Genomic DNA, 25,310 nt, shown 5'->3' on the forward strand with positions numbered 1-25,310 from the left:
AGTCGAGGTTTTGGGTTTTTTTTTTGCTTGTTCTCTTAAATGACGTTCAATTCTGACCCCAGAGGTTAGGGCAGCATGAGTGAAACGGTAACAAATCCTTTCCCCTTCTGCAGAATTTGACATCTGGTTACCCTTCTAGTTCTGTTCCCTTGGAAACCAGATAAAAATGGAATGTCAACCATTTCAAGGCAACAGTGCTTATGATAAAAATGACCCCTAACTGTAAATCACCTGGTCTAGGAGTGCTGTGCATAGACTGTAAATAGCCCTCCTGCAGGGCTTCCCGAGCACAGGGACCCAGTAGGCACGTCCCTGACGGGGACCTGGAAGCTGTGCCTATGGCACTAGGGAGTCACTGGCTGCCCTGTGGCACGATGCTTCTAAACCAGGGTGAACCCCACTTCTCCCTAACATGTCTTATCCCCTTGCACCTGAGCTGTCCCCTGGGCAACAAAGAATGGTCGTGGATGACTGTGGGCTCTGCAAGGACTGCTCCACCGGAAAGGCCTGCTTCATGCTGGCAGGGTGTCTGGTCTGTCTGCAGCGTGAGCGCCACCCCCAGTGTAGCCTGTGGGAGTCGAGTCTGCATGGTTAGCAGGACCCAAGACAAAGGCTGCCTGGTGGGTGTGGCAGGCAGTATGCTGTCTCGCACCCCTCATTAGCTGTGGAGTTTGGGGCAAATATTATAACTTCACCTCTCTAAGCTTTAGTTTCCTCATCTTTAAAATGGGGGAACATGGTGGTTATCTCAGAGCTGTAAGCGAGGTTTAAGCGGGCCAACGTCCACAAACGACTTAGCACCAAGAAGCCCTTAACGAGTGTTCCCTGGAAAGGTGAGCGTGCCTGCTGACGAGGGACAGGGTGTGGGTGGGAGCCATTTTGCTCCACAAGCCCGGCCTGGCAGCACACCTGGCCTGCCTGCATACGCTGGTGTCACCTTCACCTCCAGAAGTTTGTCGCCAGGGTCCAATAAGGCCCCCTTTGGGAGTACCCTGAATAAACAGCACAGCTCACGGGACACAGGTCCAGGAGTCTGTGGAAAATGGGCTTCTTCTAGTTCGGCAGCCCCGACCCTGACTGCTTCACGGGGCCCGTGATTAGAGCCTCACAGTGGCCGAGTGGAAAACGCCACGCTGGAACTAGTCGCTGGTGAGGGCTGGTAGGATCCTCAGAGGTCTCCTCGTCGAACCCCCTCATAGCCAGACGGGCCCACAGGAGGGAACTGACCCACCTGAAGCATCACATAAAGCAGCTGCACTGGCTGGAACCTCGGCCCTGGCCTTGGAGTCAGATTCCTGGGCTTTAAATGCCTACTTTGGCAGTTCCTGGCTATTCGATCAGAGCTTAAGTTTCCTCATCTATAAAGTGGGTCTGTTGTGAAGATTATATGAGATCGTTCTAATTCAGATGGCACAGCTGGTGGGGCACACAGCGATGTGTTAGTCATTATCAGGTTACCCTGCACTGTGCTGCTGCCCCACAACTTCTCCTCCTGGGGCCCTTTATAAACAGGGAAGTGAGGTTCTGGACTGGAGCACTGGCCCCTGGACGGCGCAGGAGGTGCCCTGCAGGCTGGCCTGCATCTCTCCTCACCCCTGCCACTGAGGCTCCTTGGAGCTGTTGACCCGAACGCTGTCCTTCCTGCTCGGCCTTCCTGTGGCTGCTTCCTCCACACTGCTGTCTAGCTGCACCAGAGCACAAAGCCCTTTGAGGGCAGAGAATGGACCTCATACCGTCTCACCAGGGGCTACGCCATGCTGGGGCCCCAGTGGGCACGTGGCAGACAGCCTGTTCTCTAGGGATTGCTGGAGTCACGAGAACTCAGGGAGCATCTTGTCCAAGTTTCCTCGTAGATAAAAACGAGGAGCAAAGACCAAGACAAGGGGAGTGGCCTGCCCTTCGGAGGCACGCTGATTATCTGTTGACCGATTACAAAGACACTGGCATCTATATTGTTTTTTATTTATAAACAAATTGACATAAAATAAGTCCAGATGGCAGCGGGGGCAGCTGTGCTGCTGACTTGCTTACAAAGGAAGCATGTGGACAGTGGAGTGGGTACAACCAGACTCCAGCCTAGAGACCCCTTTCTCCCATCCATCTCAGGGCCTTCTTGGCTTAAAATCATTGGGCCCAACCTTCTTCAGCAGAAATTCTGGCCAGGGCAAGGGAGCTGCGGTGGGGACAGTGCAGGGCAGGGACTCCCATTCCCACAGATGAGGCCGAGGCTGCAGAGGGCCCAGCGGAGGAAGAGAGGCAAGGGGACAGGGACCCTAGGTAATGTCCTCTGAAAAGGGGCCACACCGCTCTGGAGAGGGCCTGTCTGGGGCCGGGGCAGGGCAGTCTCCCTCCTCCTGAAACCCAGTGTCTGGAGCGAGAGGGGTATGAACTGGAGGGCTTGCCCAAGTGCCAGAAACAATAAATTAATAAGAAAAGATCTTTTCTTAAAAAAGGTAGAGGTCTGCACCATGAGTTTGGAGTCCGCGGATCTCGTGAGAAGAAGGCAGGAGCCATGGGGTAATGGGGAGCCACACCAGGCCCAGCGGGTGGTGAGGGGACCGGGCACGAGTGTCACTTCAGGGCCCCGTCTTCCGAGGCCTCAGGGGTCAGCCCCTTCCTCCATCACTTGGAAGGCGTTCAGTCTAAATTCCTGGGGAGAGGCCGGCCAGGCCTGAGCAATAAATACAGGAGACCTCAGAGCCGAGGCAGGGCTGAGGGGAAGAGCAGTGGCAACCCTGGGCCCCATGCCCGTCTCGGCCCTTCATGGAAGGACATACCATGGCAGGAGGGGCAGTGCTGGCAGCTCCACACAGCCTCCTGGAGTCCTGAGGCAGCCTCGGACCCCACTGAGGTGCCCGGGAGGGGGCCGATGGCCCTCCTTCCTGGGAGAAGGATGGCCCCTCTGCTCGATCCCTCGGTTGTCTAGGCTGCGTCTCCCTGTTCAGAACTTGCCCTGCTTCAGCCGGTCAATGTGGTAGGAGAGCTTGAGTGCAGGCCCCAGCTTCAGACCCATGTACTTCATCATCATGTCACTGCGCAGCAGAAGCAGGGCCTTGCCATCGATCTCCTGCGGGGATGGAGGGAGGCGTCATCAGACCTGGGTGGTCTGACCACCCCAGCTCCTGATTAAAGGCCACCCGGGGAGATGCCAGCCACGTGGCAGTGAACCTGCTGCGATGCTACAGCCTACCTGTTCTCCCCAGCGTCTGTCTCCAGCCACCCCTCCCCAGCGTCTCCTACTGACCCCCCCCCCACCCCGGGTTAAGCTTTTCACACACGTTTATAGGAATCTCCTTTCTCTGCTGCCCGAGAGGCAGTCTCCCCGGATCCCAAACCTCTGAGGTCAGCTCAATTCCGTCTCCTCCCAGGCGGCCTCCCCAGTCAGTGTACTTGTCACTCATCACGGACTATTTCTGTATCGCCCTTCAAGGGCTATCGGGTGAGTCACCTTCCTTCCTGAGCAGCAGGGACCCCTCCGTGTGAGCCAGGCACAGAGCAGGCACTCGCTGAGCAGCTGTGAGACCTTCAGGCCTGACCTAAGAGCACCCTCCAAACCCACTTGGCCTGAAGGAGTGAGTGACCAGTGAGAGTGCCGCAAGCACAGGACAGCACCAGGCGGCAGGGGCTACAGGGAAGTGGGCTTGAGCCCCAGATGAGGAGTATGGTCACTGCAGGGGGGTCAGCAGCAGCCCCTGGCCACAGGGCCAAATGGCCACTTGAAGAGATGGAGGCGGCTCAGAGTGGAGAAAGTAGAGGATGGGGTTCTGATGAGGTAGGAGAGTTGGGGGCCACCTGGCAAGAGACTCTTTAACTTGGCCTTAGGCCACAGCAGGTAGCTAGGAGAGCAAGTGCTCCTAGGAGAGGACAGTCCTGTCCCTGGGACCCAGTAGGAGTGTGGCTGAATCAGATCCTACACTAAAGGAGTGAGCTGAATTCAGTGCCCAGGGAGGGCTGTTTGGGACCCAAGATTCTGTCTCTAAGTTTGTATGGTGTCGCCTGTGCTCAGTTTCAAGGAACCTAGAACAAGTATATAGCTCGTGCCCCTTTAAGAGTCTATAAGGTGTAGAAGCAGGACTCCCAGCGGACACAGGAGAGGTCAGGCAGGGGCACCTACGTGTTTGCGAAAGAGGTCAGCATGGGGTCCAAGCTGAGGATCAGCTTCCCGGACAAACTGCATCACGTCCTCGACTGTCCACGAGGAGGGGTCCCGGCCACTCTGTCGAGAGGCATCCCGGCGATCCGACCCTGCAGGACAGGAGGACACCTGCATAATGGGCGGGGACTGGTCTGTAACTCCCCAGCACGCTCCTTGGCCTGTCCCAATGGCCCTGTGTGACCACTGAGGCTCAGCAGTGCCAGGGCAGGGGAACCAGAGGCAACCGGGGGAGGGAAGGGTTTTCAACAAAGGGACCAAAGGCCTGAGACCCTCTTCACTCAAATCTTAAGGGTAGGTCTGATTCTGGAAATGGTTTTTAAACTGAGGTTGTGATTCTGCCTGGACCTGAATCAGGGGTAGCAGTGAAGTAAGGGGATGACCTGGATTGGGGGCGGGCGTGGAGGAGCTGGCAGGTGAGGCTGCTTTTGCTTTGGCTCTGGGGACCATTTCTAGAGAGACCTCGGGAGCTGGGTTAGATTATAGCCAAGTCCTTGGGGCCCAGGAAGGGAAAAAAAGTGATGGATGGTAATACCCAGTGCCTCCTCCAAGGCTGTAGCAAAGTCAGCCAAACACTTGGAGGCAGAACAGTTTTGCCTTGGCTGCCAGGAATCTCAATGTTAATTTACTGGTCTGCTTAGAGCTTTTATCTCAATCTTGGCTCAAAAACAGCCCCTCCCATTTCCCCTGTGGGATCTGAGCTCTCTGTATGATCTTCACCGGCACAGATCTCTGGCATGCTTCATCCCCTCTGCCCGGAATGTGCCCCCTTCTCTCCCTTCAATTTCTCCTTTTTTTTTTTCTGGCAAACTCTGACTTAGCTAAGCAAGGGTCGCCTTCAAGGATCAGCTCCTTTATGAAACTTTTCCTGTCTAATCCTGAAATAATTGGTCTCACAAAGCATTTCATGGATCTCTTGGTTACAGCTCAATCTCTAGACACTTTCCCCCATCACATCACTCTAATAATCTTTTCTCCGTAAGGCAGTCAAAACAACCTTTAAAAAGTAATTGGCTTGGGCTTCCCTGGTGGCGCAGTGGTTGAGAGTCCGCCTGCCGATGCAGGGGACACGAGTTCGTGCCCCAGTCCAGGAGGATCCCACATGCCGCGGAGCGGCTGGGCCCATGAGCCATGCCCGCTGAGCCTGCGCGTCCGGAGCCTGTGCTCCGCAACGGGAGAGGCCGCAACAGCGAGAGGCCCGCGTACCGCAAAAAAAAAAAAAAAAAAAAAAAGTAATTGGATCATGTCAATAAATGCAATGGCCTCGAAATGCGTACCTGAAATAAAGTCGAACCCCTTACCACGGTCTAGAAGGCATCCCATCATCTGGCCCTTGCTATCTCCTCTCCCCCTTCCCCCATCCTTTACTCACCAAGCTCCAGACACTCTGGCTTTCTTTCTGCCTCCTGAATAAGCCATGCTTTTATTCTTTGACCCAGACACACAATTTCCTCTGTCTAAAATTGTCTTTTCCCCACATCTTTGCACACCTGATTCCTTCTCAACATTTGGGTTTCATCTCAAATATTGATTCCTCTGAGAGGCCTTCCCTGATATCCTAATAAAAGTACTCAGTCCCCACATAATCACTCTCAATCCAGTTACTCTAGTTTCCTCCACCCCCAGCACATATCACAACCTACAGTAATTCCATGCATTTATGTTTATCTGTCTTCTCCTATTCCCTGCTATGTCCTTGTGATACTCTGATTAATAAGAAGAAACGTATGTATTTGTCTTCATCCCCTTTTCTGGCACAGAACTCCTAAAACTCTAGGAATTTCCTAAGTGGTCCGAGAAATAAAGGTGTCTTTTGCTAATCATAGCAAGTCCCTTTTATCCACACCTGGGTATGTTAATGAGGTGACTTTTAGAAAGCCCCTAAGGATGCGGGCCGGTTGCCAGAGGGACCAACCAGGTGACTAGAGGGTGGGAACTTTCCCCCCAACCTCTGGGGAAGGGAGAGGGGCTAGAGATTGAGTTCAATCACCAACGGCCAACGAAATAAGCAACCTTGCCTATATAATGAAGTCGCCATAAAAGCCCATAAAAGCCCAAAGGACAGGGCTTCAGAGAGCTTCTGGGCTGGTGAACGTGTGGAGGTCCTGGGCAAGCAGTGTACCCAGGAAGGGCACGGCAGCTCCACACCCCTTCCCCCACACCTTCCTCTGCGCACCTCTTCCATTGGGCTGTTCCTGGATTGCATCCTTGTAATAAAAAACTGGTAATCTAGCAAGTAAACAGTTTTCCTGAGCTCTGTGAGATGCTCTAGCAGGTTAATCAAACCCATGGAAGGGATCACAGGAACCTCGAATTTAGAGCCAGTCAGTCAGAAGCACAGGTAACAATGTGGACTTTGAACTGGCAGCTGAAGTATGTGTGTGGGGGGGTCAGTCTTGTGGGACGGAGCCCTTATCCTGTGGGATCTGACGCTTCCTCCAGGGAGCTCGTGTCAGAACTGAGTAAAACTGCAGGAGGCCCAGGTGGCATCGCAGAATTGCTTGGTGTGTGGAAACCCAAACGTCTGCAGGGGAAGTGAAGCAGTGCTGAACAGAGTACTGAACATAGGGAGACAGGCAGGAGGAGAGTGTTTTCCTTTCACAGCACATAAAAGAGTGCCTGCTCTGCCACAGCAGATGTTCAAACACGTTTGCTAAATGAATGAATGATCCTACGTCATAGTTCCATGTATATTTTCCTGTCTCCCCGCCAGCCTAGGTCTGTCTTGAGGCAGGGACCCTGCCTTGCTCGTGTCAGTATCCTCACCACCCAGGAGATGCCCAGTCAGCAGCCAACTGTCAGAGGTGAAACACCAGTGAAAGTAGAAAGGCCCTACTCTTCAACCATGTCTTGCAAAGGCTAAAGATCTCCTCTCATATTCCTTCATTCCGGGTCCCAGGTCTGAAAGTCGAAGCACACTTGGCTTGGCACCCCTCCTGCTCCCTGGGGAAGAGACTGGAACATATTACCTCTCAAGCTTGTAGCTGGGCACTGACCAGACCGGACAGAAGTGTGCTGGAGCAAGCAGGGTGATCAGCGCCATAGAAATTCCAAAGGCTTTTTAGAGGGGTGGTAGACAGGGAGCTGGAGAGGGCTGTGTGAGCCAGCCACTTCTCCCTGCCCTGAAAGTCCACTGCGATGCTGAGACAGAAACCAACTGCACAGATGATGGAGAGCAGGGAGCAGATACTACACATGAATATGTCCATCTTAGCTTCTTGGACCATCTTAGCTAATTCCTCTACCCAGGGGAGCTAGGAATCACACACACACACACACACACACACACACACACACACACAATTATACACATACTTATATAATGATATTATAAATACACACACATATATACTCATATATAATACTATTATATATTTACATGTTTGTCTGTTAGCCTACTCCATTAGAACATACACTCCATGAGGGCAGGAGGCAGGAAGTTGCTAATTTATACAGTGGTCAGGAGAGCATCTCTGAGATGACATTTGAGCAGAGACCTTGAGCAGAAGACTGATTGGCATGTTGAAGGGTTAGCATGGAGGCCAGTGTGCTGGAGCAGAGTGAGTGAAGAGAACATGGCAGGAAATAACATCTGAGAGTATGTACGTATGTGGTGGGGCGGGACGAGTGGCAGGGCACATCACAGAGGACCTTGTAAGCCACTGACAAACCACTGGCTTTTCTGAAGGTTGGTTTTGAGCAGAGGAGTGACACGAACCAACTTATACTCTGAGCCTGTGTTGATAACAGTCGTTAGGGGGGCAAGGACAGAAGCAAGGGAGATCAGTTGAAAAGGAGGCTACTATAACAGTCCAGGCAAGAGACGACTGGGATGCACTGAATGTGGCGGAGAGTGGCCTGATACATCCACAACTCCCAGCATCGTCAGCTCATTTGACCCTTAAAACAGTTTTTTTTTTTTTTTTTTTTTTTTGCAGTACGCGGGCCTTTCACTGCTGTGGCCTCTCCCGTTGCGGAGCACAGGCTCTGGACACGCAGGCTCAGCGGCCATGGCTCACGGGCCTAGCCGCTCCACTGCATGTGGGATCTTCCCGGACCCGGGCACGAACCCGTGTCCCCTGCATCGGCAGGCGGACTCTCAACCACTGCACTACCAGGGAAGCCCTAAAACAGCTTTTGAAGGAAGTATCATCATCTTTAGTTTAGAGATGAGGCAACTGAGGCCCAGAGAAGTGAAGTGACTTGCCCAGGACCACACAGCTAGGAAAGAGAGAAGTTAGTGCCCTGTCTCTGTCTTTTCCTATGCCCGTTCCTGCAGACAGACTATACCAGGGGTCTCTCTCTCCACCCAATGGGTACAGCTGGTGGTCACTCTTCATGCAAGGCAGAGTGTCTCAGTCTGAGGATGACTAAGGAAGGTGGGGCACATCCACAAGAGGCCAGACTGACAAACTGAGGCCCGACCATATGGATCAATGAAATAAGGGAGGGCATAGACTTGTCATCTAAATTCTTCGAGAGAAACAATTCTAGGGCCAACCGAAGAGAATTCTCTCATAGCTTTATGAGGATCTTCAGGGTCAAGAGAGATTCAGACTGTGACTTGGCCAACAGACTCCCAGTGTATCCCAAGGGAAGAGTGGGATGCCTGGGAGACAACAGTGGCATCTGAGGCCAGTGCCGTGCGAGGCAGCCTATCAGTATGATGTCACGTACGTGTGGAATCTAAAATATGGCACAGATGAGCCCGTCTACAAAACAGAAACAGACTCACACACATAGAGATCACACTTGTGGTTGCAAGGGGAGGGGGCGGGGGAGGGAAGGACTGGGAGTTTGGGACTAGCAGACGCCAACTATTATATATGTCAGTAGGGTTGGATAAACAACAAGGTCCTACTGTAGAGCACAGGGAACTCTATTCAATATCCTGGGATAAACCATAACGGGAAAGAGTATATTAAAAAAGAATGCCCATATGTGTATAACTGAGTCCCTCTGCTGTGCAGCAGAGACGGGCACTACATTGTAAATCAACTGTACTTCAATAAAAAAAATAATAAAGTTAAAAAAAAAGGAAGCACGCCTAACAGAAACAGGGCTTTGGGGAAGAGAACACTAATAGTAACCCCCTCATACCTCGGGAATGATTCAGTTTCCAAAATGACCCCATATCCCTGCTTCCATTTGATCCATTTAACACGCCTGAGAAAAGAGCAGGTCAGTATCACCACCTCCACTTTGTGTATGAGGAGCAGGAAGACCTGAGAGCTGAGGTGACTTAAGTCTCAAGGCAGGGCACCAACCCTCCGCCCTGCCTCTACTTCAGAGCTCCTTATGCTGCTCCATGTGGGGCCTTGCTGGGGTTAGGGTCGGGAGGGGCATCCCAGGCTTCTCTCCCTGTCTCGGCCTTCCTGAGAACCCCCTCTGCCACTGCAGGCCTTGCTTACTGGAGTCGTCTTATTCTTTCACACCTCATCCATCCCTGGACTGGGGGAGGCCACAGTGGGTGTGGAAATGGCATTCTCCTGTCTCCCCACTGCTGCTTTTAGACCATCTTCCGACGGAAGCTCGTGTTCTTCACAGGCCAGACATGTACCGACCGTCTGCCCTTCCGGATCACTTTCATCTGTAGATCTCTGGGTTTCTGCTCTTTGTTAAATGAAGACTTTTGGGTACTTAACTCACTACCTTCTGTTCCACCCCAATTCCTGCCATAATCCTCAGAGGTAATCCATTCAACTGCTGCCTTGCTTCCAGAGACTTTCATCTCTACTATACTTCAAATGCTTACTGCCAAGGTTACTGTCTGGTTCTTGCATCTCTTGGAACAAATCCACTTAGGAATTTTAAACATCCCCCTCTCTGACCCCAACATCCCACCTTTTCAGCTCTCTTGGGACCTATGTCCCCATAACCATTATGTCACAAAGACCCTTTTAGCACATCAAACTTATAGTCTCCCCATCCTTCAGCCTTCTCTCGGCCTTGCTTCTTCCCCACCCTGCCCAGATCCAGTGTTGATGATCTAAACTCCTCTTCTTCCAGCTCCACTAAGTACCTGCTCCCCTGCTCCCCGCCCCCTCCTGCTCTGCTAGCTCAACATAAAAACTTACCTCTCAAACTGTCTTTTTTCACCCCACATCTAGGTTTCTAAGAACCACACCAGAAAACCATAGCTCTTGTAAACTGGCAAACTAGCCTCCAAGCTCCAAGCATCGCTGGACCTTCATGTTTCCTGCAAACCATCCCCTCCTCCTTGACCCATTTCCTCCTGTCTTCTTTATGGCTGGTCCAATCTCCTGGCACTCTGGAGCCCTTCCCTACTCAGCCCTCTCTCCATTCCCTCATGGCCACAGCCAATTTTCCCTCCAGTCTCAGGGAGCAAGGTGTGCCTCCTTCTGTCTTAAGACTGGTCCCTAATCCTTTCTACCACCCACAAGGCCTTACTCTCTCCTCTTTCCTATATTCTGAATTTCTTCTTCTTGGAAGGCTCAAGTTGTCTGCTGATACACATGCCCAGCGTGCACCCGCTCTAGAAGACCTTCTTTTGAAGGTCACCTCCTTTTTTCTCATCAAACTCTCCTTGATATCCCCACCCACGGCAATCTGCCCTCGCCACCCTCCAGCACCACTGAAGCTGCTCTTACTAAGATCACCAGTTACTCACTAATCACCATATCCAGAAGATATTTCTCAGTCCTATTTTACCAAACCTTTTTGGGTTGTACTCGTCTTCAAACACTCTCTGTACTCCCGGCCACCACAGTATCAAATTCTTATGTTTTTCCTCACATTTGACTACTCCTTTGTCCCCTTGGTGGGATCCTCTTCCTGCTCCCTCCTCCTGAACTTTGTTGGTCCCCAGAACTCCTTCTTTGGTCAACTGTTCTTTTCATTCTAGACATACTCCTGGGAGTTGGGGGTCATTCACCCTACAACTTCAACTTCCATCTATTTGCTGATGACTCCAAAATATTTAACTTCAGCTCAGTCTTCTTCCCTGAGGATCAGACCTGCACAGCCACTGCCTGCTGGGTATCACCTAGATGACCCACGGGCTCCCTCCCCTTCTTTCTCTTCTATGGTTGGTTCCCTCTCTCAGTGAATGGCACCGCCATCTATCCAGTCACCCCTTCTAGAAACCTGGGAGACATTCCCACTCCTTCCTCACAACCCTTGAATCTGACTCAATTTACCTCATGAAGAGTTTTCAAATCTATTCTCTCTTCTACAAACCTTCTACCACTGCCCTAATCTAGGCCTTTATCATTTCTGGTCTGGCCAGAAACCTGAGTAACCTCCTAAGCGGTCTCTCTACTCTTGTCCTGCCTCAGCTCCATCCACAACACAGTAGTCAATGATCTACTGGAAACACAAACCTGTTTAGGTCTTGCCTCTAAGTAAAAGTCTCCAGAGCTTCGCATTACCTACAAGATCAACTCCAAACTCTTTAACGTGGCATTTAAGGTCCTCTATGATACAACCCCTGATGCTTGCAGGCTTTTCCCTTTGAAGTCCCAGAATTACATTTTGTTTTTCAGCAATACCAAACTGCGTGTAGTTGCTGGTACAATCTGTGTTAGTTCTTATCCCTTTGCCCTTGTCCATACTGTACTCTCTTCCCTGGAAAGCTCTCCCCCGCCTTCCACTCCTAATACATTAATATAGTCAACATTTAAAATGTCAGACACTTTCTCAAGGAAGCTTCCCCTGGATACCAAGCTCGGGTTAGGTGTTCCTTCTTGCAGCTTTCATGCAACTCAAAGTGTATCTCTTTAGCCACACTCAAGATGTTGTTTTCAAGTTACCTATTTAAGTGTTTGTCTCTCCCACAAGACTTTGAGCTCTTTAAGGACAAGAAGTGATTGATTTTTGCGTCCCCATGACAAACACAGATGGTGTTCAAATAAATGGCTCATGAATGAATGAAGGACTCCTTCCCTGTTCCTTTGGCTCTAGGTCGCTGGCTCTTAGTTTCTGTTATTCTCAAGCTAATCCCAGAGCTTCAATTGCTCCCCAGGGGCCTAGTCAGGCACAATGGTAGCCCAGATGGCAGTCCAACCTCCAGGCAGCAGGCAACAGAGTTAAGTCCTTTCTGGCCTCCCAGGGTTCAGGAAGGGAAGAAGGAAAGAATGAGGGAGGGCAGGAGAGCCAGAACTCTGAAAAGCTTACCCCTGGAGCAGAACCTGCGCACAGCCGAGGCAGTGCTCAGTGGGAGGCCACAGGATGGAAGCAAAGGCCGGTACCCAGGGTTTCGAAGATTTTGGGAGGTGCTGACAAGGTTGGTGGGATTCAAGGTGGAGTCCATTGAGTCTGAGTGTGGCTCCAAGGACCGGGCCAGACTATTTCCCAGGGCAAAGGTCTCACCTGGAAAACAGTAAAACCAGAGTTACAGCAGGGACTAGCCTGAAAGGACTGCCAGGGCGCTGGCTCCCAGGAATCTGTTTGGGTGGAGTAAGAGGCAGCAAAGCAGAGAGCCCTGGGCTGGGTCACAGGGTGCCTGTGTACCAGTCATGGCTCTGGCTCTCACTAGGTGGCCTTAGTCAAGCCCAATGCCACTCTCTGGACATGGATCTCCTCAGAGACTTCCTTTTAGACTAGATGGTCTCTGAGTTTTCTTCTGGTTTGGATGTCTTAGGCTTTTTCTGACAAGGAGAACCTTAAAAAAAAAAAGAAAGCTATTCTGGGAAGAGTCTGCCCTAACACAAGATGCTAGAGCAGGGAATAGGGGTGCTGAAGAGATTCTGGGAAGAGTCTGCCCTAACACAAGACGCTAGAGCAGGGAATAGGGGTGCTGAAGAGATTCTGGGAAGAGTCTGCCCTAACACAAGACACTAGAGCAGGGAATAGAGGTGCTGAAGAGACACATTTGCTTAGAGGAGGGCACTTCAGAAGCTGAGCCTCTTAGCCAGCAGGACACCTCAGAAATGCTTCTGGATGCCTGGCTAAAGGCCTGTCTGCAAAGGATCTGCTCCTATGCTTCCTCCCTCCTTTCATATTTGCCTTGTTTTATGGAAACATTCCAAGGAAGCTGGAGTTGTACAGTAGTGAGAGCATGGGCATGGAGCACAGAATCTGGGTTAGAATTTGACTCTGCCGCTCAGCAGACAAGGTGCTTCCCTCAGGACCTCAGTCTCCTAACCTATAGCATGGGAGGCCCCTTTCTCCCAAGGGGTTTGTGAACATCAAAAGAGAACGGCTAGGGGTTTCCCTGGTGGCGCAGTGGTTGAGAGTCCGCCTGCCGATGCAGGGGACATGGGTTCGTGCCCCGGTCCAGGAAGATCCCACATGCTGCGGAGCGGCTGGGCCCGTGAGCCATGGCCGCTGAGCCTGCACGTCCGGAGCCTGTGCTCCGCAACGGGAGAGGCCACAGCAGTGAGAGGCACACGTACCACAAAAAAAAAAAAAAAAGAGAATGGCTAGGAAAGCCTTCGTAAAGGGAGCCTCATCCTGACATTTCTACACCCAGGCCACGGCCCAACCCCACGCAGCAGCCCCTAATCCTTGCACTATAGAACCTGAGGCAGACTCCCTCTCATGGTTGGGTTCTACCCATACCAAGTCAGATCCTCTGGCCACTGCCTTCTCTGCTTATGGGGTATGTCTTGGGTCCTGGACCATATTACACTGTCCTTTGTGGTTTTTCTTAGAGATTAGGTGTTTAGGTAATGCTTGGGATTCATACAGGGCCTCTGATGAACGCTAAATTCAAGGAAACTGTCTGGTATACAGTAAGACCTCTTTGGCAAGATGGTTTAGGATTTTAGGACTACTTTCTAATTCTCGCCTAAAATTGCTTGGTGAACCATGGGATTACAGTCAAATCTAGCATGAGACAGCTATTCATCCATATCTCAGGAAATTTAACTGATGAAGCCCTTTCCTAGAAACGGTTCTGAAAGAGAGAAGTCTCTGAGGCGCTCTAGGATACCTAAACCATATCCCACCCCATTTCTGCAGGTGAGGTTTCAGATTCCTGTTTTCCAGGAGAGATGATTATAGCAATGTCCCACTTTGAGACAAGGACAGGAATCCAATCCAGGAAACAGGATGCCTGGGTTCTACTTCTGGGCTCCTGCCTCTCACTAGGTATGTGATTCAAGGCAAGATATTTGTCTTTTCTGAGTACTAGTTTCCTCATCTGTAAAATGGGGAAAACTCACCCTTTGTCATGCTGAGAACATCAAATGAGAAAACAGAATGGGATGGACTTTACAAAGGTGGGGAGTTGTATTTTATTCTTCATTCAGAGTTAGAGTGTAAACCGAAGTTCTCCGCAATAGCTCAAGAAAAAAATGAACTCTAGTTTCTGTATTTATCAGCACAGTAATGACCTCACCTTTCTAGTACTCATTTTACTCAGCAAAGACCTACTTCACATGAGCTAACAGATGTGAAGAATAATCATGATGACAATGCCAGGGGTTCACCAGATGCTGATGCAAAATCAGTAAGTGTCTCTTCTCTTGGCAATGCTAAGAATGGCAAAAGAAATCTGGATTCTGGTTGAGAGGTCTGAAAAGCTGGACTGGTGGCACCTGGACTAGGCAAGGTCATTAAATCTTATCCTAATGAGATGAAGAGGAAAAATGAAGCATCACACCCAAGGCTCTGAGAGGTCCTAGTCAGCTTAAGGCTGATCAGATGAGGCCCTGGCTGCCTTCAGCAGGATGATGCCAGGGCAGAAGACTGCAGTGCTCCCCAGCTGTGCTCCACAGAGCCCTGCAGAATTCCTAGCTCCTCGCTAGAGCCTCGGCCTCATCCCAGCTTCTATCAAAACAGCTCTGGTTCTAGCTTTTATATACCAGAGTTTCATATAATCTTACCTTTGCAAAAAAGGAGTTCTACTGCTAAAACAAAACAAACTTTGAAACCACTGGCCCAGGGATCAGAAGTTGGGGCTGGAACACTTGAGTTCTATTACTGGCATGATGATTAGTCAATGATCACCACCTTTTTTCTGGGATTCAGCTTGTGTGTCTATAAAATGGGGATGAAATCCCTTAACCTCACAGGATCAACTTGAATTAAATTCACCAGTGAATGCTGGAGACATGAGAACAATCAGCATGAGAGGGAGCTCGTTCATTCATTCAACAATCATTTGTTGAGCACCCTTTGTGTGCCAGTCACTGTGCTAGGCATGGGGTATGCAGAGGTAAACACAGACAAGGACCTTGCCCTTACACAGCTATTTTCAGTGAGAAGCAGATCTTCTGAGTATCACATTGCAAGGCTGACCTTAAAAACTAGAGTTCCCAGTGGAGGATGACCAGAACGGTGGTGAGAGGCCTAGAATTCATGGCAAAGGAGAAAGAGGATGGGCATATACAGGCTGGAGAAAAGTCAGAGGAGACAAAGACACCAAGGGCAGTCATGGGTAGAGAAGAGGGCTGGAGGTAGATTTGTTTTTTGGAAGGCAGAGAGTAGAGCAGGGGTAGGAGTTATAAGAAGGTAGATTTCAGCTCAAAAAGCAAGGCATTTGGTAATCAAAAGTATCGAACAATAAAACTGATTGCCAAAGGTGACTGTGAGCAACACATCATTAGGGGTATTTAAGCAGAAGTCAGATGAACACAACTGTCTGCTGGGCTAGATACTAGATCATCTCTAGAGCCATTTCTGCTTCTGAGATTCAAGGACTTTACACTCAGAAGCATGCTTTCCCCTTCATGGGGGTAAACTGAATGATCAAAAAACAACTACAGTTGTGGATCTAAGAAACTTCTTACACCAACATAGGACTCAGAGGCTAGCACAGTTCTTACGCATGCTTAAGACAGACTTAAGTCTGTCCCATGTTAAAAAAATATCCTTCTCTGAACCACGTGTCCCACATCCTCTACTAAGTATCCTTTCATTCAACAAATACTATTAAATACTTACTATGTGACAGTTAGGGTGATGGATACTGAGAATGGTGAAAAAGATAGATTTCACCCTTCCCCTCATGGAATATTTAATTTAGTGGGGAGGATGACAAAATACAAGCTCATAAAAAACAGAAACTGTTGTAAATATTCCTAAGAAAGGAATAGGGAATTAAGGCAGAAAATAACAGGGGGACCTTTTTAGATGAGGAGACCCTGAGAGGCCTCCCTGACAACTGGACAAGTTGTGCTCTGAAGAAGAGTCCAAGTGGAGGTGTGCCAGATAGTGTGCTTGGTTTTAGGGTTCAATGGAGGCCCTAAATGAATCCCAAAGCATTAGCTAAACAGTTGATTTCTAAGAAAAACTACAAAGGATAAGAATGTGGGTCCAGGACTCAGGATACTCCCCACATGCAGAGAATTTTATGCGTCTGGGTAGATCACGGGAAAGGATCTGCTGTAGGTTCCCTGGTGCAATGGCGAGGGGCTGCTGCCTGGTCACATACAGAAAGACCCTGAGGTCTTTCTGAGCTTGGAATATTCAGGGAAATGGGGAAAAACAATGTAGCTAAAATGTAGGGAACAAAGAGATGAATTTGGAGAGGTAGGCAGGGGCCAGATCATGCAGGACACTGCAAACCAAAGTAAGACATCTGGATTTTACTAAAAGTGCATTAGAGGGACTTCCCTGGTGGTCCAGTGGTTAAGACTCTGCCTTCCAATGCAGGGGAAGCAGTTTCGATCCCTGGTTGGGGAACTAAGATCCCACATGCCGCAGGGCAACTAAGCCCACGTGCCTCAACCACTGAGCCCGTGCACTCTGGAGCCCACGTGCCACAACTGGAGAGAAGCCAGCGTGCCACAACGAAGAGCCCGCGCGCTGCAGTGAAAGACCCCGCATGCCACAGCAAAGATCCCGCATGCCGCAACTAAGACCCGATGCAGCCACATAAATAATAAAAGTGCACTAGAACACCACTAAGGAGTTTTAAGTGAGGGAGTGCCATAATCTCATTTATGCTTTAAGAAGACCATTTGGGCTATGAAGTAGATAATGGACCAGAGAGGAACAAGAGAGGTAGTGAGGGGACCAGATAGGCCAGAAAGGATCTCTCAGGCCAAGAGAGGGAGGATGATGGTGAAGGCAGTAGAGATGATAAGATATCCATGGATTCAAGATACATTCTGGATTTCCGCTGCTAGCCAAGGATCAGACACACCCTACTGCTTCAAACAACTAAAAGAAAAGACAAAATATATAAAATAAGTTTTCAGACACTGGTCATTAGATAGTGCAGGATAGAGACGCCTGAAAGAGGGGAAACAAATGAGATGAGCCCTAGGTTTGCTCCCAGCTTACTGTGTGGAGAGCTTCCTGGCTACAGTGCAGGGAGGGGAAGATCAGACAGTGCCCGGTGATCTCCCTGAGTTGAGGAGTTGGAGCTGAGAGTCCAGGTAGAACGTGGCAGCTAGAGTTCCTAGGCCAGAGTACTGGAGAGGTGATTATAACTGTATTTCATATGTTCAAGAAGGTAAAGCAAAGACTGAGCAGGTTAAGCAGACACTGAAGATATAAAAAGACCCATACTGAACTTCTAAAAATGAAAATACGTTTGAGATGAAAAATACATGGGGTGGATTAACAGTAGATTAGACACTGCCAAAGAAAAGATCAGCTAACTTAACCATATCTGTAGAATTTACCCAAAGTAAAACACAGAAAAAGGGCTAAAAAATATTTTAAAAGCATCAGTAAACTGTGGGAAAGTTTCAGGAGGATTAATATATGTCTAGTTGGAGTCCCCAAAGGAGATGTGACAAAATATGTATGAAGAGCGAATGGCAGAAATTTTTTCAAATTTGATGTAAATGACAAACCCTCATATCCAAGAAGCTCAGTTAACCCCAAGCACAAGAGGCATGAAGTAAACCACACCAAAGTACAGCATAATCAGATTGCTTAAAACCAATGACAAACAGAAAGCCTAAAAAGCATCCAGAGGGAAAAGACGAATGAATACAAGAGACCAAAGATATGAATGACAGAAGACTTCTCATCAGAGACAACGCTAACCAGAAGACACTAGAGCCACGTCTTTAGCACGCTGAACAACAAAAAAGTCAACCCGGAATTCTAAACTCAACACAGGTGCCTTTCAAAAACAAAGACAAGGGTTTCCCTGGTGGCGCAGTGGTTGAGAGACCGCCTGCCGATGCAGCGGACACGGGTTCGTGCCCCGGTCACATGCCGCGGAGCGGCTGGGCCCGTGAGCCATGGCCGCTGAGCCTGTGCATCCGGAGCCTGTGCTCCGCAACGGGAGAGGCCACAGCAGTGAGAGGCCCGCGTACTGCAAAAAAAAAAAAAAAAAAAAAAAAAACAAAGACAAAAAAGACCTTTTTCAAAGCAACAAAAGCTGGAAGAACTCAACTACAGTAGACACGACTATGAGAAATGTTACAGAAAGTCCTTTAGGCAGAGAGAAGATGATGGTATGAAATGGCTCTACACTAAAGAATGAAGAGTAGCAGAAATGGTAACTATAAAAGGGTAAATATAAAACAATTTTTTTCTTATTTGAAAAAAATCTTTAAAAGGTAAAGACCTGTTTAAAGTAAAACAGTCACAATGTAAAGTGGGATTTATAAAATACGTAGAAGTAAATGGATAATAACAATAGCATAACGGCCAGGAGGTGAGAAGCATACTGTTTTAAGGTTCTTATACTATATGTAAAGGGAGATGGTTATTACTTTAAAGTAGATGGTGATATGTTAAAACAAATGTATAATACAAACTAAAGCAGCCACTAAAATAACAAAACAAAGAATTATAGCTGACAAGCCAACAAAAGAAATAGAATAGAATCATTAAAAAACTGGATTAATCCACAGGAAGGCAGAAAAAAGGAAAAAGGGAACATAAAACAGATGGAACAAATCTCTCCACCCACAGCTCTTCCCTTTGTTCTTTGAGTTGCTGAAAGTATAGATCTGGGCTAGCTGGTACTTTCTTTTAGATAATTACACTAATGGTTCTTTTGGTATGAAAGGCAAGGTCTGAGCATTGTGTAGAAGGGGAAAGTTGAGACAAAAGCAAACAAAATTATTTTGCACCATAAATTAATTTGGAGTTGCCTGCTGATAGCTTGGAAGGGAGGAGGTATGGGATGGAGGGAACAGAGAAATCAGAGGGCAAAGGGAATTCCTCCAAATCTAGAATGGGTCGCAGAAAATGGCAATAGGCGGAGGCCTAAGGTGAAAGAGGCCAGTAAGATATTTGCTGTAGCATCTGATAAACACTAAAACAGAAATGTTAAATTGCTTCCTTTCCTTTGTGGTAAGTATCCTTCTTTCTACCCACGACTTCAGTACAAGTCTAGCACACCTAACAGACTTGTGTTGGTTTTTCCTTAGGGAAATGAAGGATGAGGAGCTGGATCAAACTGCTGGGGCAAAAAGCACTGCAGGAGAGACCATCAACTACAGGAACTGACAGGGGAAAAAGGGATTAAGAACCGACTCAGAAGCAGGAATTCTGAGCTAGAAGTATGCACTACTACGAGGAAAATGTAACCTCATCTTGGGTTATGTGGGATGGGCGGGGAGGGGGGTCATTTAATTTTATTTAGATTTGGATATCAAAGGAAAGGACAATCCCCGAATCTAGGAGGCCTTGCAGAATTCAAAAACCTCCAACTGGTCCCGCCGCCTACCTCTTGCTCTACTCCAACTATTCTCCCACACAGTAAGTACCCTGAGTGAGCTTTTGAAAACACAAATCTGATTGTGTTATTTCCATAACACAGTCATGGCTTTAAATACTTCAATGGGTCCTCACTGCTCAATGACATAAAGTCTGTAACCTGGTCAATTAGACCTTTTCTGCCTGGGCCTTTGCTACCACTCCAGCCTCACTGCTCACATTCTTCTTTTCTACACTGTATTTCTGAAACAAGTCAGGTTTCCTCTTGCCCCTCACAGTCTCACACGCTCAGTCAACAAAAACATTCTTCATCATCCCCTCTTCCATCTCTGGGTCTGTGGCACCTTTACCTCATTATCCTACTCTTTCAGGTCCAAGTGTATATATCATTTCTTCTGGACGGTCTTCCCTGACACACCGGGTTTGAACTCTTGAACTCTGAACTTGTTCCATTAAAGCACTCATCACCATGAATTAATTTGTTTGCTTATTTGTTCATATTCTTTACCAGGCTGTAAACTCTGTGGGTGTAACGACCTTGACTCCTAGTTTACAATGGAACCCTCTATACCTAAATCAGAGCTGTCAATAAATACTGGGTTGACTGACTGACCGAATAATGGAATCACTACAATTTCAATTAATTATAAACATTTGAGTGTTCTTAAAACTCTGACAGTTCTATGAGGAAACTTTGTGTGGGAATGAAGGCGCATCCTAAGAAATTATGAGTTCTTATCTGGCTTTTATCCTGTGATTTTTGGGGTTTCGTCAGGAGAACCACTTTATAACCAGCTTAGAAGACCTGGATGGAACTGGAAAGACAGGCACGAGGAACTCACTGTCATGGGACAAATGAAGTACTTCCTGCAGCACAGAGGAACCAGCAGGCCCAGAGGTGAATGCTAGGTGGATTTCAACTACAGCTAACATTAATAGTCACTGGGATCAGCTAAATTAATACAATCTCCTGTTTAATACCATTAGTTTTTAGAGGACCAGAAAGAGCTCCTTCTCACTTAATCGTTATAGGCCTCGTACTTGATACAGCCACGTGCGTAGTTCTTAAGAAGGGACTCTGAGCTGCCATTGCCTCCCTGAGGGATCCTTCCCTGACCTCTTCTTTCACCATACTCCCAGCTCATCACTCCTGGCTGGGCCAGAGTACCTTTGGTTCCATGCTCTTACCACATACGTGTTTACCTGTATCTCCTCTCTGAGCTGGGAACTCTTTGAGAGCAGGGATTGAGTCTGTTTTCTCTCTCTGTCTCCCCAGAGCCCAGTATAGGATCTCGCACAGAGTAAGTATTTGATAAATGTTTGATGATCTGAACCAAAACAACTGGCCTGAATTCTTCAAAATGCCAATGTCATATCATGGTAGGTAGATAAAAAAGGCTGGAAAACTGCTCTAGATAAAAGAAAACTAAAGAGACAGTGGATTACCCTTCACTGGATCTTGGATTAGGAAAAAAAAAAAAAGCTACAAAGGACATTACTGGGGCAACTGGGGAAATCTGAATATGGACTATATATATCAGCTAGTAGACTTTATTAATGTTAAACTTCTCGAGAATGATAATAGTATTGTGTTCCTTGTTCTTAGGAGATACATACAAAAGTGTTTAAGGATCAAGTCTCTCATCTGCACTTAACTCTCAAATGGTTCAGTAAACAAAAAATACACAGAAACACATACATGTATATACACTTAGAGAAACAGATAAAGTAAATACTGCAAAAAGCCAAGTGGCAAATCTAGGTGAAGAGTACGTGGCTGCTCACTGTACTACTGTACAACTTTTCTATAAGTTTGAAATTTTTCAAAATAAAACACTGGAGGAAAAAACTAAGTCTCAGCTTAGGTAAGGAAGCCTAATGGGATGTACACTTGGTGACTATTTGCTGTATTGGAAATGTGCAGTCAGTTACCGTATTCAGGAATGGGTAGGGTAGTGTGGAGACAGGGCTGTAGGGAAGAAAGAGGGGGCTGGTAAGCTCCTGGATAAGAGAGGTGGTATCTTCAGATGTGGAACGAGCAGAAGCGTGTAGCCAGGCAGAAGGGTGGGAGTAATAAACACCAGATCCAAAGGGCAAAGCGAAAGAAAGCCCTTATGCACATCAAGCTCTTTGGCAGAGGTCTAAGTAACTAATCGGAAAACTGTAGGAAATGAAAAATGATCAGAGGTGGAGCAAAGGGTCAGTAAGGGAGGGAGGAAGGGAGGGAGGCAGGCAGAAAAGATAAGCGAGGGAGCACAGAAGAGTTAGAAATCTAGGCAAAGGTCTAGTTTGTCTGGGCAGAGTTAAAACATCTCAGGGAAGCAAACAGAAACTAGGGTGAGAGCAGCCAAGCTGCTGAGCACCCACTATGAGAAACAGAGGTTAGAGATCATAGGAGAGCACAGAGAGCTGGCTGAATCTGTCTGAAAAAGAGGGAAGAGAAGGGGGGCAGCCAATGCGGAAGGTGATAACCCTGGTCTTTGTCTCTTCTTAGCTGGTGAGGCAAGAAGGAAGAGTGGCTAAAGCCTGCTTCCTCTTGTCTGGTAGTTGAATCAGAGAGATGCAAACTGGAACAGAATTCCCAGGAAAGGTCACACGCCCCAATCCCAAACTATCATCACGACTGCAGGCCCATGATGTACACCCCTACCAGCCTCTGCATGCTGCTACCAGGGCGTTTCTCTTGGTTGTTAGCGGTGTTATTGCATTTAAGAATTCTGGGGCTTCCCTGGTGGCGCAGTGGTTAAGAATCCACCTGCCAACTCAAGGGACACAGGTTCGAGCCCTGGTCTGGGAAGATCCCACATGCCGCGGAGCAACTAAGCCCATGCGCCACAACTACTGAGCCTGCGCTGTAGAGCCCGCAAGCCCCAACTACTGAGCCCGCATGCCATAACTACTGAAGCCCACGTGCCTAGAGCCAGTGCTCCACAACAAGAGAAGCCACCGCAATGAGAAGCCCGCGCACTGCAACGAACAGTAGCTCCCGCTTACCACAACTAGAGAAAGCCTGTGCGCAGCAACGAAGACCCAAGGCAGCCAAAAATTAAATAAATAAATAAATTACTTAAAAAAAAAAAAGAAAAAGAAATGCTTAAAAAAAAAAAAGAATTCTGAGTTCCTATTTCTTTGAGAAATCTCTCTTTAGACTAGCAGCTACACTCATGGACATGCTACCCTCTCTCGTGTATCCGTTCTTCCAGAATCTCAGGTAGGGCTAATTTTAATTATTGAAGTGCAGCTCAGAGTTCCTGAATGCCAGCAGCAGGGGATATGTAACAACCTGCCTTTGTGTGCACCAACTCCACCGTGCCCAGCCCAGACTCCCAGGGCAATATCCTAACTACAAGTAAGAATGCCCTTTTCTGTTCTCAGAGAGTGTGACGCTGAAAGAAAGCAATCTAGAGTAGGTCAGATGAGAAGTTCCCTCTGAAGAAAAGGGTCAGTGAGAGGGTCACAGATATGTCTGCAAGGACCAGATGGTGGGGACCCCAGAAGGAGCGTCTGAAATTCAGGCATCTTTCTGCCCTGCCTGCAAGTCATATAAGCAATTCTCCTTTGGGTGCAGCAGTACAGATAGAGGCGATGGATGGGGGGTGACGGGTGAGCAGTCACTTCCCCAGCACATTCTTCCACAAGTGGCACTTTTATCAGGAGTGATTCTGACAATGATGAAAAGACAACAGGGAAGACAGTGTGGGAACAAGACTTCTGCAGGTCAGAAGGGACCACCTTTTGGAGTTACGCTCCCCCATCACCAGGCAGCACAGCCCCAGCGCTGACAGCACTGCCTCTCTATTCCTCTGGCCAGGACAAGGTCCACAGGACTCTTTTAAAAAGAGCCTTTCCTCCCTCTCCCATAATGACCTACCTTGCTACGTTTAAGGCCAAGCTTCCCTTCCCTCCCTGTTGTTCTGTGTCCTGTGCTCCAGATTAGAGATGCTGAGTTCCATTCACTCAAACCTCTCTCAGAAGTGCTGAGTCACTGATCGGGCCACGTGGCATCCGCTTTCCCGCTGTGGGTCTGGTATGTTAACTAAGAAAGTTATTTTCCAGCCTAGTTAGAAACAGCAGGAACTTGAATTGACTTGCTCGACTGGCGGCGCTGGAGGAGTTATGGCCGCGTGCCAAAGGAAAGAGTGGATGGCCAATCACCGGGAGCAAATTTCTCAATCTGCAGCCTGAGACTAAACCGTCCCGCTGGCGAGGGAGTTCTGCGTTAGGCCTTTGCTGCCAGACTCACGCGGGGAGATGTCCTGTGACTTCACGGTGGCTCCACATGCAGATTCAGGAGAACCATGAACCACCATTTTTTTAGGGATAAAAATCCAGAGGAAAGAGGGTTAATCCTAAAGATAGCAGACGAGATCCTGAAGAGACAGTACAGATGAGAGGAGACCAAAAAGTGCCAGACATGGCAAAGTTAAGGGACAGAAAACCAGATCTTGGGGTAGTAGGTGCCAGGCTAGCAGGTCTGAGGGCTGGCCCTGGGCCCTCGCTGCTGCTGCTACAGCTACTACCCTGCCCCCCTTTCTTAACCCAGACCCCGTCCCAGCTCCTACCTGGTAGGTACCTGTCGTGGCTGTGGCTGTACTCTGTGGTGGTGAGTGACAAGTGAGTCTGTGTAAAGGGCTGGTTGCCAAACAGATTGTCACTGCGAAGGTTGTGGCAGAGTTTCTCCAGGAAGCGGAGGACGTAGGTGATGCTGTTGACGGCTGGGAGGTTGAGGGTGTGCTGCTCACGGTCAAACACGGCTGTGGAGTTAAGCGAACAGGGCTGAGCCGTCAGTTCCTCAGCTCAGCAGCGCAGGCAGGGCAGGAGGAGTCCAGCCCACTGCTTGCCTCAGGCTTCCCTGGTTACACAGAGGCAATCGGTATCGGTGCCCAGGTTTCCTCCCTCCTTCCCCTCCCCTCCCTCCCTTGAGGGTTTGATTTTTGCCTCCAACTCCAGGGCTTGCAATGATGGGAGTGGCCAGGGCAGGTCTGTTGCACCTGGGGCTCTGGAATGATTTTACTTAGCCTGTGAAACAACTGTGAACATAATTCTATCTGCTCCATCAGTTGGCTGGGCCTCCCCCAGGAAATCTGTTCATTTGGGGTTCCATTTCCATAAGAATTGCCCAAGAACAGAGAAGCTGGGCCGAAGAGGAGAATACAGCTATTGCCAGCAGTGGCTGAGGCGTTCAATCTGATCTGGATAAGGGCAACTAGAATTTCGGCAACATTTGGAACTATTCCATGCCTGATTTTCTTTTAAAGTCCCCACCTATTTCTATTCAAAATGTATCTGTATAATCCTTAACAAGCAAAAGGCCTCTACATCTGTCTCTGAGGGCAGGAAGGAAATGCGGAGATAGGTCATTCTCAGGAACGAATTTTGGGGCAGAGGAAGAACCCTAGAGAAGGTGTGGGTGAGAGCTGCTAAAGAAAAGTGGTAAAGAAAGCCGGGTCCCTGTAGACTGCTGCACAGAAGCAAAGGAGAGGCCAGGCAGAGGCCTCGGCCTCAGAAGGAAAGGGAGGCTTGATTTCCCATGCAGTTTTCAGCCTTTTATAGCAATTCCTTCCCTGCCTGCCCCCATCCTCCATGCAGCCAATTACTCCCTCATCCGGGCTCCCACACC

General features: G+C 48.6%; 1 protein-coding gene across 17 annotated transcripts in view; it reads right to left on the minus strand.

Moving 5' to 3' along the window:
• Nucleotides 1-1,941: 1,941 nt before the first annotated feature.
• Nucleotides 1,942-25,310, minus strand: part of SCMH1 (Scm polycomb group protein homolog 1) — a 196,408-nt gene continuing 173,039 nt past the window's right edge. For 13 of the 17 annotated variants that reach the window (XM_067725707.1, XM_067725717.1, XM_067725709.1 and 10 more), the window contains 4 exons: nt 24,253-24,444; nt 12,290-12,484; nt 4,115-4,245; nt 1,942-3,067 (listed from right to left, as the gene is read on the minus strand). In XM_067725707.1, coding sequence (XP_067581808.1) covers nt 2,942-3,067; nt 4,115-4,245; nt 12,290-12,484; nt 24,253-24,444 — 644 coding nt within the window. In that variant the 3' untranslated portion in view covers nt 1,942-2,941. Of the gene's footprint in view, nt 3,068-4,114; nt 4,265-9,253; nt 9,320-12,289; nt 12,485-24,252; nt 24,445-25,310 lie in introns of all 17 variants that reach the window. The other 4 variants (XM_067725719.1, XM_067725710.1, XM_067725718.1 and 1 more) reach the window with 4 other exon arrangements.

Source organism: Pseudorca crassidens, chromosome 2 (assembly GCF_039906515.1).
Source record: "Pseudorca crassidens isolate mPseCra1 chromosome 2, mPseCra1.hap1, whole genome shotgun sequence".
Taxonomy (NCBI): Eukaryota; Metazoa; Chordata; class Mammalia; order Artiodactyla; family Delphinidae; genus Pseudorca; species Pseudorca crassidens.